Here is a 16,135-nt window from a genome sequence, read left to right as displayed (position 1 = left end):
AGGGTCAAGACTTCACTCCCAGAACTCAGTTCGCTTGTTGCCACATCTTACATATGCAAGATCCTTTGGTAAGCTCTAGGCTCCAGGCCAAAGGACTGGTAGGTTTTTCTTTGAGTTCAGATTCATTTGTGTCTCTTCTGGCTTAGTCTCATATCAGGTAAAGGGTCCCAGTTGCCAGCTGTTGGGTTGCTGAAGAAAGTCCAGTAGCTGAATTTTCAGTTGAAGGAAAAGATACATTTCCAGTCATATGATGTGGGTCCAGCTGGGCTCCTGGGAACTCTACAATATTTCTAGGTCAGTTGTACATGAGGGAGGGTCTGTGACTGGCCCGATTGTTGTTGTTGTATTTTTGTTTTTGTTTTTTTACTTTTGAGGGTCTTAAGGCCCTTAGACCTTGGCCTGAGCCTTTTTAAGTCTCTAAATTTTTGGCAGTATCTATTTCCTTTTTACAACGGAGTTAAGTTTGATTCTGTGGCCTGGTCAATCAGTTTGTCAAGGGCTCTGGACCTTGTGAGTAGATGTTCCAGTTAGTGGATCACTAGCAGGAAAAGCTTACTCAAAACCTAGCCTGTGTTTCCTCCTATATATGTCTATCTATTCATTGGTTGCAGGGGATAATTAGGGGAGAGCTCCGCTTGGATATTGCTCAAGTCCTTCGTAGGGTTCTACCACTGTTCTATTGTTCCATGGTAAGCCCTCAGCCTTGTTTTACTGGCACTGGTAGGAATTCCCCTTGATTGGTGAAGTCTGTACTCTTTACATTCTTCTTAAGGTAGTATTTTGGGCATCAGTTTGTTCAGTTTAATCTCCTCGGTGTTTAGAGTCCTCCTCCATAGGACCCTGCACTTAGTGTCTGGGTATTTTCAGTAGCATTGCATCCAGTCCTGCTCCTCTTGCCCTTCGTGGGGGATATGGGTTATTTTTCAATAATTAGAAGATGTTCTTGGGATCCTAGCTGTGTGGTTACATAGGACTTGTCTATTTCCTTCTCAGTGCTCAGGTTATACATGGATGCATGCATAGAGCCCAGCAGCACAGAAGCAGAGCAATGCCAATTGTGTTAGCCTGGAGGCAGAGAGAATATAATTGGCTTCCAATTCAATATCATTTTAAGCATAAGATTCTTGCCTGTAACGCAGGTTCTTCACTATACTTGGCCTCACTTCTGGTTCTATACCATCCAGCCCGCTATCTTCACTCCTCATCTGAACTACTACTCACTTTGCCGCCATTATTCAAGGCATATCTAGCTAGACTCTACTAGATTCATGACTTTCTTTTACTTAGCACTGGCTTTATGAAATTCTTTACCCTTAGCGCTTAGGGCCAAAGTTTCTTTTACAAATTTTAAGATGGGTTTCAGGACACACTACTTTATGGTAGTATTCAACAAAGAATAAATATTTAGTGTTGGGTCTTGAGGATAACCACGTGTCTGCCATGGATTTTCTCTCCTATTTCTTGAATTATTCTGTTTTATCCCTATTGTTTCCTCTATCCTATCAATTTAATTGGAGCTCTTTTCTCACTATGTTTTAATCTGTAAACTGCTTTATAGTGGCAACACTGATAGGCGTTATAGTAATTACCAAATAAACAAGGTGTCTGTCTAGGTTCATTCAAAGAGTTTGGCAATGCTAGGCTGTACTCCATGGTAGTGTGTGTGACTGGGCAGTTTGCCTTTTTAAGTGTCATCACATGACTGAGCAGGGCCGCCGAGAGGCCGGGCCCGGGGCAAGGCCACCCCCCTCCGTCCGCCACTGGGCCGGGCCCCCTGTATTGAAATGACAGCGCCTCTCACCTCCGTATGAAAGCGCTGCAGGCAGCAGATCGCCTCCCTTCGGGCCTCCTTCCCTCCCTGTGTCCAGCCCTGAGGTGAGAGGCACTGTGATTTCAATGCAGGGGGTCCGGCCCGGTGGCAGACGGTCGACAACGGAGGGCGGGTGGGACTGTGGCGCCGGGCCCCCCTTGGAGGCCCGGGGAATTTTGTCCCCCCTTGCCCCCCCCCCTCGGTGGCCTTGTGACTGAGCATCCTGTAGGGGAAATGTAGATTGAAGAGGAGATCACAGTGCAGTGTAAGTGTGTCTCAAGGCCTGATCTTCCTCCCACCCAGGGTCCCTAAATCTTTGGTGCGTCCCACTCATCAGGACTGATCTAGCAGAATGATGATGAAGGTTAAATTTGTTCTTACCTACCAATTTCTTTTCTTTGAGTCCTACTAGACCAGCCCAGAATCCACTCAGGAAGACTGAGGCTGATCCATCCTCTTGGTATCATTTAGTGGCTGAGGGGATGTCTCGAGCATTTCTTGTGATGATTCCTTGAAGAGAATTTTTCAGTCCTAACAAGGCTAAGAACCCTGTTAAGCCACTCTAGAATGTTGCACCTAGTGCATTTTCTTTACCTTTTCCTTTAGGTTACTTTGCATGTTGGAAAGGGATAATGAAGGCTGTGCACAATATAACGAAGTTGATTATGCATTCTGCACCTCAGAACTGGCTTTGCCCCAGATGCCTTATTATATGCCCATTATTACTCAGTTTGACGTTGTCCAACTTCCTGCCCTACCTATTATTCATTAGCTGTCCAGAATATCTGTTTGTCTCTGTCTCTTTCCAGCCTCAAGCACTTATTTGTTTATCATCTTCACTAATGTAACTTTAAATGTTGTGTTTCTAGGAAAATGTACAGGGTTTTTATCCTCTTACTATGGGACTACATTGATAATTGCTCATTACCTGTTTCTAAGGCAGATGTATTTTAATTAGATTCATGTTTATTTTTGTAAACATGAAATGCTGTTGCTTTCTTTCATTTACAGGGTCACTTTATGCGTCATCAGCTGTTTATTTTCACACTTTGCAGCTTAAGTGTTGAAATGTATAGTTCTTAGCTGGACAAATATAAACCAGTCTTATTTATACACATAAACCTGTTTAATCTGTGTTTGGCAAATTCAGATATTCAAGAATATATAGGGTTCATGTTAACGATATATACCTCTTGTTGGCCAGGGATGATCAGTCCTCTCTACTGAGACTGCTTCAGCTTTGGCCTCATCAGTATTCAAGGAGGAGTTGAACAGAAGGATTCTTGAAGCAATTTCTTGTCATCTTAACTATGTCAGAGTGCTGATACTGAGCATTGCAAAATCAGCTATGGTGCATTACCTTACATTAACAAAATCTAGTGGGTATAGGAAAGGAAAAATTAAAATAACAACAAAAAAAACTAATCTGTAATATATTAAGTAAATGAGAAAAATACACCAAAAATATAACAAAAGAATTTTATATTTGGAGAAAAAGACCTCAGTGAAGAAGTGGTCTATTATAAGTCTGATGTCTTCAATACACTACCTCCATCATCGGTCATAAAAAAAACCAAACCTCCATATAAATCAATGTCCCATCCAAATATATTGGGGAAAAAAACCAAACATTCTTCCAAAAAGCTGTCCTTTTTAAATCAGTAACACTTTACACCAATAGCACTTTGGTGGATGATTCTCAATTCCCTTTTGTTTTGGAGGTGTCTTCTAGTTTGAAATCACCACCCCGGGAGGGAAATTCCAACGGATCGATAATCCAACATTTCAAATGATGTCTCTGGGAAACACAGTGCTGAACCACTGCTGCTTCTCACTTCCAGTTCCCAAATGCAGTATTCACTGCATTGTAGGATGTCCGAATTCTGCTGTTCCTGAGTCGTAGTTTAGATGTTTTGGGCAGATGGATGCTTTTTGGGGCATTTTGAGACATTTATCTGCTTGGTAAATAAGCGCCTTTCTGTATGATGAGGCTGTATCGATGTTCTGTGTATAAGTGACCAAGGTGAGCTATTCTGCTGATATGTAGTTTCTGTGTAGAGAATCATGCTTCCTCTGTTTTCCCAATAACAGGAGTGTGGTCATGGCTACTATGGGGGCACAGCCTACTCCCTATGGTTGACCCTGTATGAGTACCTGCACCTTTTTTTCCTAGAAAAAAAGCATTGAATAAGGGGAAGAATGTTTAAAGAACCAATAAAAATGATTTATAATAGGAAAGCTTTAGCTAATTTAAGAGATTTTTTATTATAATTTTATGCTATTATGATAATTTTTCATAATAAATACAAATTAATTTGATGGGAAAAAAGAAGGAGCCCATGATAACCTGCTTTTTATCTTTTTATTTCAGGAGCTGAAGGAATGTGCTGGTCGTGTGTTTGTGGACTCTGTACCTGAATATTGTTTACCTGAAGTAAGTTTCAGGAGAAAGTAAATGTGACCCACTGAATAAAAAGATACCTAAACTGGGGTTACACACAACAGAGATAAAGGCTATAAAAGTTTGGAGGGGTAACGTTTTCATTTTTGTAAGTTTTGTGTACTATAGGGTCAGTAGAATGTGACTATGCAATTTTTTCACAATGATGTTTTTCATGTTCTTCAGCCTAAAAATGCAAGTTCCTACTGTGGGGTGTGTGATTTCTGGGATTAATTACTTTTTATTGATAAACAATTTCTCATTTTTTAAAGATGTAATTAGTCTGAAATTTTCCAGGATTATGCAGTTGATATCCCTCTATTTTCTTGTATTAAGTCACATCCCCACTTTTGATATCTTTGCTCAGTGGGTCACAAATGTTTAGAGTTTTTTTTTGGGGGGGGGGGACGGGGGGTTTTGGTGATAGCAAATGAATGTTATCATACAATTATCATACCTGGCTTAAGAATTTACTTTTCATATTCCCTTCTCTGGAATCCGAGTACCAGGAACTGTAATGAATCCGTCCATGCAAGAAGGCAGAATTTGGCCATTACAGGCCTCAGACTGGTGACCTGGTATATACTGGACAACCTACTTGCTTTATTCCTCTGCATACTTCCAGCTTTGATAAGCCTGACAATCATTATTTTCTATCAAACAGCATCTATGTCTGAATTAGATTAGATTTAGATTAGATTTTATTATTTATAACCTGCTGTTATCCAGAGTGAGGTACAAAATACACTCATAAAAACCCACGTAAAAGGAAAAAAAACAAACTATATATAAAGAAAATAATCCAACAATAAAAATCCATAGTCAGCAAGTTAAAGAAAGTCCAAAAATACCAGGTCATCCCATCTCAACTATATAAAGTGAATATACGGAGGTCACGTGATGCAGTGAGCAGGAGTAGACATGGGTTCTTCCTGCTCCAAGGGTCCCCCACTCAAGTGTCAACCTCAACAGTGAAATCACAGACTTTGAAGCTCTAGCTTTTCTCCTTAAACTTTTCTCATCGAATGGACAAATTTTTGAGGAAAATCAGGGATCCAATGTCCTCTAAAAATAACAAAAAAGAAAGAGACAAACAGAACTCCGTGACAAGATGGCGGACCCTGCTGGGACAGCAGTTTCCCAGTTTACACCCATCACTTTGTTGGAGCTTACAGAAGCGGTGGCGACAGCCTTTGAGCCTAAATGGGAACAGCTTTCAGCTCAGGTGCAGCATATACAATCGCTCTTGTTCATGTTACTCACTGCACTGATCTAGAAAAATGGGTGTCAGCAATGGAAGATGATCTAAGAACTATGGTGGCAGATATTTCTGCACTTCAAATTCAATTGCGTCAGCAGTGTGTCAAGCTAGAAGAACTTGAAAACAGATCCTACAGAGAGAATCTTCAATTCTTGGAGATTCCTGAGTCTGTCCCGGACTCTCAGTTGTTGCACTTGCAAGAAACTTGGCTGAACAGAGAAGTATTGCCATGTGTTGGCCTGGGGCCCATCCATCTAGACTATGCACACCGAGTGTGGCGTCGCAAGGAGGGATTCACAAGGACCCCATAGTAGTGGTGAAATTTCACCATTTTCAACATCTACAGGCAGTATTAGCTTACTATAGAGAAAAGAGAGAATCCTGCGTTTCAAGGAGAACAGATCCGGACCTTTCAGGATTTCTTGGTGGCATTCCAGAGCAATGCTGCTGATTTTCCCCAGTTTATGCAACACTTGTGGAAAAAGTGAAATTCATGCTTCTAGCTGTGTTTAAGATTTTTAATTCTGGTAAATTTTATCCCAGACAAGGCGATTGAACGCAGCTGATATTTCTCCACCTACCCCTACTTGAGGAGCTCCCTCAAGCTGCAGAACACTGGTTTGTTGTCGCATGACTTTACTTATAACTTTTCTCCATGTTATCACCTTTAAAGGGTTTATCATTTAATGGTTGGAATTTACATCTGTGCTTCACTTATCTCTAGTCAAGATTAATGTGATGGGGCGGGGGGTCCTCTCTGCATTAAGAAGTAACTTCAGCATGCAAACAGCGTCTGCTGTATCCTGTGGCTTGTGACTGTCTTTGATGGGGTGGGATTGGGGATAAGGGGGAGGGTAGGGTTGGGTGGGATGTGGGTAGGTTTGGTTTGTTTATTTTCTTATGTACTACATGCTGGGAGACATTTTTGTTTTATACTTAGTCTTTTGTATTGGCATATACTTAATGGTGTTCAGGCTATTGGGAATAGGGGCTGGGCACTCCAATAGCACTGCTGTACAGTACTTCTTGTGTTATGTTTCCCCAGTTTCCCCAGTAGATGAACCTGATACTTGTAAAATATCTTCTTGGAATGTGGGGGTTTTTACATCTCCTATCAAGTGAACAAAAATTTTGAATGGTCTGCAGACGCTCAATTGATATCACTTGCTTACAAGAAATATGCCTCACAGACACAGAGTATCAGAAGCTTAGGCAATACTGAGTAGGAGATGTATTTTACTCATCTTCAGGAAGACACCCTGGAGGAGTGGCAGTATTATTTCCCAAAACATTGAATTACCGGTCACATCTGGTATTTAAAGATAAGGACAGGTGATATTTATGCTTTAAGATGTGGGTGCAAAGCAGAGAGTTTTATTTGTTAGTGGTGTACAGACTTATGCTGTATGTCTGTACCTTATACTCCTCCCCTTTGAAACACCTACTAACACTCCGCTCTTTTGATTTAGTGGTGGCTGGAGATCTAAATTTGGTGATAGCATTTTAGTTTGTGTGGGAGCTCCATGGGGGTGAGGGGGGTGCGGAGGTCACCCTTAGATGGAACGTTGGTGAATTTTTCTTTGGTGTTTGATTTCTGCACCCTACCAAGCGTGGCTAGACTCACCTCTCCAGGTCCCATGGTTCCATGTCTAGACTTGATCATATCCTGTTGAGTCAATCCACAGTTTCATACATTTATTCTACAGACATTGCCCTGGGGAGATATCAGACCATGCTCTGGTATGGGTTGCTGTTGAGGCACCTAGTCATTACTGTCCTGTCCCTGGGTAGCGTTTCCCCTTTTATTTGGCCTCCTATCCTGACTTTATTACCTACTTGAATGATAGGTGGAGCAACTTTTTAACAACTAACAGGCAGCAAGTAGATCAGCCTATTTTATTTTGGAATATGGCTAAAGCAGTGCTGCGGGGCAATGTCATCATGTATACCAGCCTACATAACAAAATATTAGCAGCTAGCATTGTTAATTTAGAAAAACACTGAACCAACCCTTACAGGCTAAAGAAATCCAGACTCTGATCAAAACATTGAACTCTCACGGCTCTATGGGGGAATTTTATAAGATCTTGCGAGTGCCACTGGTGGGCACTCTATTATCTTATTATACCACCGTAATGGAGGGGGGCTGCTTTCCCTTGCATGATACCGCCTTGGTTGTGTTATTACCTAAACCTAGCAAACCCAGGGACAAGACAGATTCTCATTGATCAATTTCACTTATAAATGTGGATATCAAAATCCACCCAAAATTTTAGCCAATGGATTAGCTTCGTACATGCCCACCTTGATTGGCCCAGAACAAGTTGGCTTTGTTAAAGATAAACAATCTGTTCTTAATGTACATAAATCTTGCTGGCCTTAAGTTGTAGAAAGGTACATGATATCCCCCTCTTGATTGTAAGCTTAGATGCTGAGAAGGCCTTCAACAAGGTTTTTTGGCCTCATCTGTTCGCAGTCTTGCAGAAGGTGAGCTAAGTGAGTGGTTTCTACAAGCTATCCACACCTTATATACTCGGCCTATGGCACAAATTTTAGTCAATGGGGAATGCACTCCTTCTTTCCAGTTTTATAGAGGCACTCAGCAGGAATGCCTTCTGTCCCCCCTCTTGTATTTATTAGGTTCTAAATGGAGATCCCTTAATACTGGGACTATCCATGTTAGAGACTGAAATTAAGGCATTGGCTTTTACAGGTGACCTGTTGGTACTTCTTACTGATCCATAGATAGCCCTCTCTCATTTGTTACGGATCATAGAGGATTTTGGACAAACATTGGGTTTTGTTCTTAATCTGGTGAAATCTAGAGCACTCTCATTCCCCTCGGACCTTTGGACCTCATGGAGTGGCTCCTTTCCCTTACAGTGGAAAGGTCAAGCGTTAAGGTACCTTGGAATATATTTACCTCAAGATTTAGGTACACTTTATTTTGTCAAATCCTTGATAGCCGATTTACAAATGCGGTTACATCTATGGGCTTCGCACCCTCTAGGGGGAATCCATTTATTTAACATGATTCTTGCTCCCCACTGGTTATACATTTTTCAAATGTTAGTACTTTACTTGACGGTGAGAGACCAGAGGATAGTGAGGAATATTTTACAGAGATATTTTTGGCAAGGTAAAAGGCCCCGCTTACCATTAAAAATTCTATAGGTTCCTAGAGAGTATAGAGACATAGGCCTTATTAATCTTAAATATCTAACGATTGCATGTGGGATGTGCCACATAAATGACTAGTTTTGCGATACAGCAGCTTTCTTTAATCACACTTGAAACCAGGCTGTTCCCCACACTTCACTTTAGTATCTTACTACGTACAGTATGCGGGGTGCCACCTGGGATGTTTAAATCCTACCAATTTTTGAATGTGGGGAGGGAGGTGTGGAGATAGATATGTAAATGCCATTTTTCTGCAACAACTACTCCCTAACTATCAATTTATAATAATCCAGCATTTCTGCCAGGAGTCGGATCCAATATATTTTCTGTATGGGAGCATAAGGGGATTAAGTATCTTCTAGTGACTTGCTCAAGGTCACAAGGAGCTGCATTGGGAATCAAACCCATGTTGCCAGGATCAAAGCCCACTGCACTAACCATTAGGCCAGTGGTTCCCAGGCCTGAACCTGGAGGTGCCCCAGACAGCCGGGTTTTCAATATATCCGCGGTGAGTATTCATGAGGGAGATTTGCATGCAGTGGAGGCAGTGCATGCAGGTCTCTCTCATGAATGGTCATTGTGGGTATCCTGGGGGCCTGACTAGCTGGGGTGCCTCCTGGACCAGGTTTCGGAACCACTGAATTAGGCCACTCCACCAGGTAAAAAGGCCTAAACGGACATTTATCTCAATAGTTGAAAATTGCAGTTCAGTCAAGGCACAGGTCTGATGAGGTGCCCCATTACAATGACTTCTTCAGGGACCAAATCTGGCGCACTTTGCTGTTCCTGTTATATAATTAAAGTGACACGCATTATGTTGCCATCATTGTAAGTTTTTATAGCAAGTTTACAGCCATGGACAAGATGGTGACATAACTGCTGGATCCTGCAATGAGAAAGCAGCGTAAGTATGATGACCTCATCACACTGACAAATTATTTTATATGAAGTTGACAGTGCAATCACTCGAACAATACTAGAATTCTAAGGAACAAAAAAGTGCTACAACAGTAAATAATTCAAGTAATTGCATTCCACTCAATGCAATCTTAAGTTCTTTATTGCTAGTGGCTTGCAGCTCAAATGCCCAGAATTGTTCTCAAACTTATACATCTGAATGCATGGCCATCCTGAACAAAATGAGGTAACGAAGGAACAGTTCAATTACTACTATGTAAACAACTATGATGTTCTATTAAATTACTTTGGATCTTCCTGGTTGTGCAGCCAACATACAGTTTATCAGATAGGCATATAATTTCATACAACAGCTCCTACACATGAAGTATGGCAAAGAAACAACGAGCCCCTAAAGTTGCAGCTCTCATTACAGCTTCTGCCTTTGTCCAGACTGAATGCTTGAACCAAGGCAAGATTCTGTTTTCATGTGATAAATGTATGCACATTGAATCTTTCATGAAAGAAGTACAAGAGCTAAGAGAGGAGGTGGCAAGACTAAGAAACATCTGTGACAACCAGAAATTCATCATAGAGATTCATATTGAAACATTGGGAACTTCCAGGAAAGGGAGAGAAGACCTTGAGCTCAGGCCACCAGATCCTGCAAGATCAAGCCTCCAACTCCATCTCCTGTTGAATTGAAGAATCTGTTCTCAGCCCTGGAGGCAGAAGATCTAGAAACATCTCAAAAACAGGAGAAAACAACAATCAAAACTCCCAACACCACTGGACAAGTGACCAATAAGAAATGAAAGGTAGTGCTGGTTAGAGATTCACTTGTGACGGGTACTGAGGCACCTATCTGTGGACCAGACATGTTGTCCAGGGAGGTGTGCTGTCTGCCTATTGCCAAGATTTGTGACGTGGAAAGATTGTCTAGATTCATCAAGCCTACTGACCACTTTCCTATGCTGCTCATCCATGTTGGCACAAATGATACTGCCAGGTATCCTACTGAACATATGAAACGGGACTTCATGGTTTTGGGTCAGAGGGTGAAGCACCTAGGTGCACAGGTGGTGGTCTCATTGATCCTCCCGGTTGAAGGTAAAGGCCAAATGAGAGAATCTCGCATTCTGGTGCTAAATATGTAGCTGCGTGGATGGTGCCAACGTGAGCACTTTGGTTTCCTAGACCATGGGCTGACTTTCCAAGAACTACTGAGCAGTGATGGTGTCCATCTATCAAGGAAGGGATGGAGTGTCTTCAGTAACAGGCTGGTTAAAGTACTAAAGAGGGATTTAAACTAAAATTGCTGGGGATGGATAAAAAAGGCCCTAAAGCCATAAATAACCCTTAGGAAGGTAGGACATCGAATGCCCCTACAGAAGAGGGGAAAAAAAAAAGTAATATCTGGAGAGCCTTGTATACCAATGCCCATAGTATGGGAAACAAGCTTCTAGATCTAGAGGGTACAATGATAGAAGCAGACTTGTAGAGGCGGTCCGGGAGACGTGGTTCATGGAGAACCATGACTGGGATATAGCTATACCTGCCTATACTCTATTCAGAAAGGACAGGGTAGGAAAAAGGGTGGAGGAGTGGCATTATATGTTAAGAATAATATTAAAGTGACAGAACTGCAGGATACATGGGGTATGGAAGAAGCACTGTGGGTTAAACTGGAAAGAGGGAAAGGAAAATGTATTTACATTGGAGTAATATACAGGTCACCTTCACAGTCAGAAGAAACGGACAGAGACTCAATTGAAGACATCCACAAGATAGCTAGGAAAGGGAAAGTGATTTTAATATGCCGGATGTCGATTGGGCCATCCCTGCTGTGGGTTCGTCCAGAAGCAAAGGGATCTAGGATTCCCTACAGGAAGAATTGTTTCAGCAGTGCATAATGGAACAGATGCAGGATGGAGCTATTCTGAACCTGGTGCTTACAAATGTTTTTGTCACAGTGGGGGGTACCATTTGGCATCTAGTGATCACCGAATGGTGTGGTTCAATATTAAGACAGAGGCAAGGGCTTATTCAAGATTGAAGGACCTGGATTTCAAAAGAACTAACTTTGTTGAGATGGGGGAATTTCTCAAGAAAGAGTTAGTAGGATGGGAACAGCTGAAGGAAGTAGAACAGCAGTGGACAAGACTGAAAAGAGTTATTTTAAAGGCAGCTAAAATGGTAAAATTGGGGGATAAGACATTTTTCAGATATGTAAATGACAGGAGGAAGTGCCATAAAGCTTAAAGCTGAGGGGAGGGAATATGTGGAAGCTGATAAGGAATAAACTGAACTGCTGAACAACTATTTCTGTTCTGTGTTCATGGATGAAAGGCCAGGGGTAGGACCACAGAAAAATGCAAATGGGGATGGATGTATGGTAGACCAAGACCCATTCTCAGAGGACTGTGTTTGTGAGGAGCTAGCTAAAATAAAAGTAGACAAAGCGATGGGGCCTGATGGGATATATGCGAGGGTGCTCAAGGAGTTCTGGTGGCTCCACTGACTGATTTCTTCAATGCTTCCTTAGAGTCCACAGTGATCTTGGAGGACTGACGAAGGGGCAGATGTGGTCCCTCTGCACAAGAGTGGAAGTAAGAAGGAGGTTAGGAATTACAGACCTGTCAGTCTGACCCCCGTGGTGAGTAAACTAATGGAAATACTTCTAAAGTGGAGGAGTGTGAGATTTCTCAAATTGAATGGAATGTAGGACCTGAGGCAGCATGGCTTTACTACAGACCGGTCGTGTCAGACGAATCTGATTGATTTCTTTGACTGGGTGACCAAACAGTTGGATGTGGGAGGGGTGCTAGATGTGGTGTACTTAGATTTCAGCAAAGCCTTTGACACGGTTCCTCACAGGTGAGTCATAAATAAACTGAGTACCCTTGGTAGGGACCTTGAGAAACTGATTGGGTTAAAAATTGGTTGAACAGAAGGAGACAGAGGGTATTGGTAAATGGAGCTTGCTCTGAAGATAGGGATGTTATCGGTGGAGTACCACAGGGATCAGTCCTAGGGCTGGCTCTTTTAACATCTTTGTGAGTGATATTGTGGAAGGGCTGTATGGTAAGGTTTGTCTTATTGTGGTTGATACCAATCTCTGCAACAGAGTGGGCACACCGTAAGGTATGGATGACATGAGGAATGACCTAGCGAAGCTTGAGGAATGGTCTGATATTTGGCAACTAAGATTTAATTTTTAAAAATGCAAAGTCATGCACTTTGGTTACAAGAATCCGAGGGAATGGTACAATATAGGGAGTGAAGTGCTTCTGTGTACAAAGGAAGAGCGGGACTTGGGGGTGACTGTGTCTGTTGACCTTAAAGTTTCCAAACAGGTAGAAAAGTGACAGTCATAGCCAAAAGGATTCTTGGGTGCATAAGGAAAGGCATGACCATTAAGAACAAGGAGGTGACAATGCCCTTGTATAAGTCTCTGGTGAGGCCCCATTTAGAGTACTGTGTGCAATTCTGGAGACCGCATCAACAGAAAGATATTGAGTTGGTCCAGAGGGCAGCTACAAAATTGGTAAGCGGTCTTGGACATAAAACATATAGGGACAGGCATATGAACCTCAACATGAATATGCTGGAAGAGATGAGGGAGACAGGTGATATGATAGAGAAGTTTAAATATCTCAGGGTGGTGGAAGCATGGAATGGCCTCCTGGTGGAGGTTGTGGAGACGAGGACAGTGTCAGGATTTAAGAAAGCATGGACAAGCACGTGGGATCCCTTAGGAAAAGGAAGAGTTAGTGGTTACTGAGGATGGGCAGACTGGATGGGCCATTTGGCCTTTATCTGCAGTCGTGTTTCTACATTTCTACATGTGTTAACTGAAGAGGGGAAAATAAAGCCATTTGTTGATTTGCAGAGGGAGTTCGCATTATCAGCCACTGATTATTTTGCATATAGACAATTACACCATTATATCTAATCTCTCTCTTGGGTGGACCTGATGGAAGAACCCTTCAGTAAGCGTAAACTTGGGCTTTCAACAGAAGGTCCCTTTAACTGTCCACCATAGTTAATTGAAAGATACTACAGAGAAGGTGGACTTTGCTCAAGTGTCTGCAGAATGTTCAAATGATTTACGTGTCAGTGTCTGCACAGCAGTTGAAAACTTTTCTCCTCCACATTCGAAAGGACCATCAAAATATGCTTCATTAGGAGACACTATATAAGTTTTCCCTTTGTATGTTTGCCGTTCAGGATTGTCTACTACTGGACAATGTCCTAAATGCTCTATGAGAGAGTGGCCACATTGGGCCATAAGTTCTGGCCAAGCCAAACCTTTTTGTAGGCAAGTCATGGGGTCTGTGAGTCAGGGTGGACCTTTTCCGTGGCATTACAGGGCAGTTGTTGGACTTGGGCAGATTACTTAGAGTGACACTGGTGAATAAATCCAGAATATAATGGCAACAAATCTAATTTGGAATTTCTATGAAAAGTTGCTGAGCCAGGAAAAGCCTTGTGCAAGGAGTGTGAAAACATGTTGGCTCTAGGCAGTAACAAACCTAGATTTCAAACTGTCCATGGACTGAAATGTCACCTGGCTAAATGCCACAAGGAAATCAACAGCACTTCTGAAATGGGTTGCTGAAAACTCCATTGAAGTGGCACGCAAGAAGGCCAGATTCGATGTTGCAGATGAACCCACAGTACCTGCTGCTTTAATCCAGCCAACTCTTGCAGCTACGCTGGGCCATCAACTACCATTCGCTGATAACAGTGAAGAAGCAAAGTGTAATGACAAATCAATTATGGATGTCATTATTGTCAACATGTTGCCATTCTCCATTGTTGAAGGTGAAGCATTTAAGCGACTGAATTTTCTGATCCGGCAGGTCCTCTGCACTACAAACTAAAGTCAGAAGTGTTGCCATACTTCACTCATGCCTGCAACTTACAATACCATTTTTAAGCATGTAAAGAAACTGCTAGGGGAGGCAAACTGGGTGTCCTTCACGACTAATGTATGGAGAAATTTAACAAAGACCTGCTCTGCTTCACGGGACACTTCCTCCATGGACCAGCCAAGCATAAAATGATCTTAAGTGCCGTGGTTCTTGAGGAGGATCATGATGATGTGTACCTTAATTCAAAACTGCAAGGAGCTGTAACACAATGGGAACTGTGAGGAAAGGTCACGATCATGGTGCAAATAATCTGTGTATTGTGCATCGACGAGATCTGTGACATTGGCTGTGTGGCACACACACTACAGTTAGTTATTCACAATGCATTGTTCACTGAAACATTGGTTGAATCTCTGATCAAGAAAGCCTGCAAGATTGTTTTTACATTTCAAGCACAGCAAACAGGCATCCAGAAAGTTTTTGCTGGCTGTCAAAAGTCTTGTGATATACCAGCACACAAACTTCTGCAGAATGTGGAGTCATGCTGGAACGTCACCTACTTAATGGCACAACGTCTGGTCGAGCAGCGCAGGGCTGTCAATTTATTCAGTGTGGACCATGGCGGCATTAACACATTTTCTTCCGCAGAATGGGAACTCACAGAATATGTGGTAAAAGGAATGGATCCTAAGGAGCTTAGCCGAGATTGGGTGGCAGAGCCGGTGGCGGGAGGCGAGGATGGTGCTGGGCAGACTTATACGGTCTGTGCCAGAACCGGTGGTGGGAGGCGGGGCTGGTGGTTGGGAGGCGGAGATAGTGCTGGGCAGACTTATACGGTCTGTGCCCTGAAAAGGACAGGTACAAATCAAGGTAAGGTATACACAAAAAGTAGCACATTATGAGTTTATCTTGTTGGGCAGACTGGATGGAAAGTGCAGGTCTTTTTCTGCCGTCATCTACTATGTTACAATGTTACTATATTACATTATCATGTTCTATTTAATTGCTCTCCCTTACCAGTCCCTTTGACACCAAGCTTTAAACGCTTTTTGTGACAGTCTTCTTTGCTATAAAATCTATTTTGGTGAACTGGATGGGTGATGCCAACATTTCTCTACAGCAGTGGAGAGCTTTTATGATTCAACAAATGCATTTGGAACTTTTATCTGTTTCAGATTTCTCTTATCGTGTGGGATGATAATTTCAAGCAGTATGGGAGAAATTTTGGTTAACCTTGCCCCAAAGGGCTCGTAGGTATTTGCCAAATATATGATTATTAGACTTTCTCTTGACATGTTTAATCCTGGTTGTTTTCGTTGTTCTCCCAGGTTGTTTGTTCTTGATGGTACGGGCGGAGAAGGGATGGTGAGGGTTTTTTCTGCTTTATGATATTGTTGCTTCAGCAGCTGTTGTGTAATTTCCTTTTTATATATTTGCTAATAAAAATGATTGAAACATAAAGTGAATATACAACTGCTGGAATAAAATGCTGTGTGTATATCAACATGATTTTACCAATAGAGATAGATTCTGCAATAATGATTAGGAATTACTGTGTCACAGTTATTAAATATTTCTGATAGAAAGTTATATGCAAGTTTGCATTAAAATGTATCATTTGATATGTTTAATTTTTTTGTATTTAAAATCATTTATATATTCTGTATAAC

At 42.0% G+C, this 16,135-nt stretch overlaps 1 protein-coding gene across 1 annotated transcript in view; it reads left to right on the top strand.

Annotated features, from left to right (window-relative positions):
* INTS9 (integrator complex subunit 9) overlaps nucleotides 1-16,135 on the top strand; it is a 221,256-nt gene that overhangs the window by 93,562 nt on the left and 111,559 nt on the right. Inside the window, exon 4 of the mRNA XM_030198704.1 lies at nucleotides 4,182-4,244. Within this exon, the coding sequence (XP_030054564.1) occupies nucleotides 4,182-4,244 (63 nt within the window). The remainder of the gene's footprint in view (nucleotides 1-4,181; nucleotides 4,245-16,135) is intronic.

The sequence above is a fragment of the Microcaecilia unicolor genome, chromosome 3 (assembly GCF_901765095.1).
Source record: "Microcaecilia unicolor chromosome 3, aMicUni1.1, whole genome shotgun sequence".
In the NCBI taxonomy this organism is placed as follows: domain Eukaryota; kingdom Metazoa; phylum Chordata; class Amphibia; order Gymnophiona; family Siphonopidae; genus Microcaecilia; species Microcaecilia unicolor.
The sequence above is the reverse complement of the archived record's forward strand: the minus strand, read 5'-3'. Positions and strand labels throughout refer to the sequence as shown.